Source organism: Hibiscus syriacus, unplaced genomic scaffold, assembly GCF_006381635.1.
Source record: "Hibiscus syriacus cultivar Baekdansim isolate YM2019G1 unplaced genomic scaffold, ASM638163v2 tig00014370_pilon, whole genome shotgun sequence".
Taxonomy (NCBI): domain Eukaryota; kingdom Viridiplantae; phylum Streptophyta; class Magnoliopsida; order Malvales; family Malvaceae; genus Hibiscus; species Hibiscus syriacus.
Window position 1 is genome coordinate 448293 of NW_024062323.1, and position 2309 is coordinate 450601.

The window sequence follows — 2309 nt, forward strand, 5'->3', positions numbered from 1 at the left end:
AGACTAACCTCGCTTCCTACTTTCCCTCCTGCTTAGATTTAGAACTTTAAAAAAAATTCAAAAGTTAATAACCACAAATTAATCTATCATTATTTTATTATGCAAACAGAGCATAATACATATAGATATTGCTTATTAAGTCGGAGCTTGCAAAAAAATATCGTAAAATCCAGGACTATTAGTGATTGTTTCATTGTTGTGTCATAACCAATAAACCATCCACAGCAGTTCAGGCACAAACTAAAAGATCTGGTAAAAGTAAAGGCTGAAGCATTGATGGGCATACTCACTGGCATGCGAAACCTCGGGGCACTTTCCTACCACAACCGTTGAGTATAAGTCCAACCATACAGGTAGGGCTTCCGATGCTCCGGATTTTGAGAGCTGTACTACAAATGCAAACTGCAGCATCAAGATCAAAGAGACTACTACCAGCAATGAAGGCGCAGCATCTGCTGCTTACCTTAGGAAGCACTGCAAAGCAGACTTCTAGGCCAGGGCATAAACTTGGAAGTGGAGCGGGAACCGAAGTTAGAGCTTGAGAGCTAAAGAAAAGAATGTTGAGGTAAAAAAGAAAAACAGTCGTTGTTGAAGCCTTGGAAGCCATAAGTGCAACACAACACCTCAAACTTGCTAGTTGCTACACTGCTGTTGAATTGTATGGTATGGTGAAATGCAAGTGGTGATGCAAATAGTACGAAATGCAAAGGTCTTTATAGAAGGGGGTTAATGGGTTATCAGGCTTTCGAGTTGCTTCGTGTTTAAGATTACCTTTTGACGACGTCGACATTGTGGCATGTACGTACGAGACATGGGAGTCATACCTAAATAAATTTTTTCTTTTTTTGGATAAATGTTGAATTTGATTCATCCAAAAAGAACTTCCCTGTACAAGTCAATTTACGAAAACAAAACACCTCATCTAGCAAAGATCCTCCCTGTACAAGCCAAATTACAAAGAACAAAACACCTCACCTCTAAACACCATAATAAAGAATAGAAAGAAAAAAATAAATCCTATAATAGATCCCATTCAGTAGCAAGTACCGAAGACCTGCCTCGAATTCACCCTTTTAACCTCAACGTAACAATACTCTTTAACAGAGAAACCATACCCTCAATTCCTCTTGGACTAACTCCATGCAATCTACCATTCCTCTCCTGCCAAATATGGTAAATATGAAAACACCAAACAACACGAATGATGGTTCCCCAATAAGGTTTTTCCTTTACCATGCACTACAACCCAACTCACCATGCACTACAACCCAGCTCACCATATCACTCCAACAAATCCCAAACCAACTAATATGACAGGCTTGTAAAATACTAGACCAAACCTGCCTAGCAAAATTACATTCAACAAATAAAATGGTCCATATTTTCAAAATCATAACCATAAAGAATACAAGAGGGATCAATATGACCCCCCAACAAAGCAAGCGAACCTTTGTTGGCAAGCGATCATCTGTGTTAGGGAGGTAGTTGGGAGTGTTTTTTTGATATGTCCATGAGTTTGATTTCTTGGCTTTAGAGGCGTTTTTGGTGGATTATGTTATTCTAAGGCTTAATGTGTTGTTCTTAAGGTTCTTTGTTCTTGAGGAAGGTGGAGTGAGGATGTCCTAGTTTTGTTGTAACATATGGTTTTTAAGGATTGAAAGATTGTATTGTGGAAGCAATTTTGAATTGTAGGTGAATCTGTGGAGGCTATAGCTTGATCAATTTGGATTGCCTAGGGGGGTCTTGCACATTTCGTTTCTCTCAAAGCTGTGTTTTCGATTCTTGCTTAGAAATTAACGAATTAGGGTTGTTCATGGTATCATTGAGTTTTTGATCTGCTATTCATATTTGGTTGGTATATAGGCTTTTCCTTGAGCATTTTCAATGCTTTACAGGTGTTGGGTGTGCTGTCCTGAGTTTTTCTCTTGCGTAGGAGGATGCTTAATTTTCAGTTTTGGTCTTATCTGTGGAGGCATGATGGTGGATTGGTCGTTTGGTTGGTGATTGTTGGTTTGTTGAAAACTTATTTTCTTCATGGATGGTGGCTTTGAATAGAGCTTAGTGTTGGTTGCATCCTGTATTTAGTACGGTAGAGGTTTCTTCTTCGAGATTTTCCTATGGTTGTCCACTCTGGAGCTTTTGGAATTGCTTTTGTTGTCTCTGTTCATTTTTACTGTCTCTGTATGCGCTGATGTAGTCGACGAAGCCTTTTCGGTTGGAATTGTTATGTTGTTTTTAGTTGGGTGCAATTTTTGCTTAGTTTGGTCAGTTGGAATTATTTTTTTGGAATTGTCTCTGTTCGCTTTTGT

At 38.8% G+C, this 2309-nt stretch overlaps 1 protein-coding gene across 1 annotated transcript; it reads right to left on the reverse strand.

Annotated features, from left to right (window-relative positions):
• Window positions 1-286: 286 nt before the first annotated feature.
• On the reverse strand, window positions 287-607 carry LOC120207129 (14 kDa proline-rich protein DC2.15-like). The gene has a single exon (XM_039206647.1). The coding sequence runs from the start codon at window positions 605-607 to the stop codon at window positions 287-289; it is 321 nt and encodes a 106-aa protein (XP_039062578.1).
• Window positions 608-2309: the final 1702 nt, after the last annotated feature.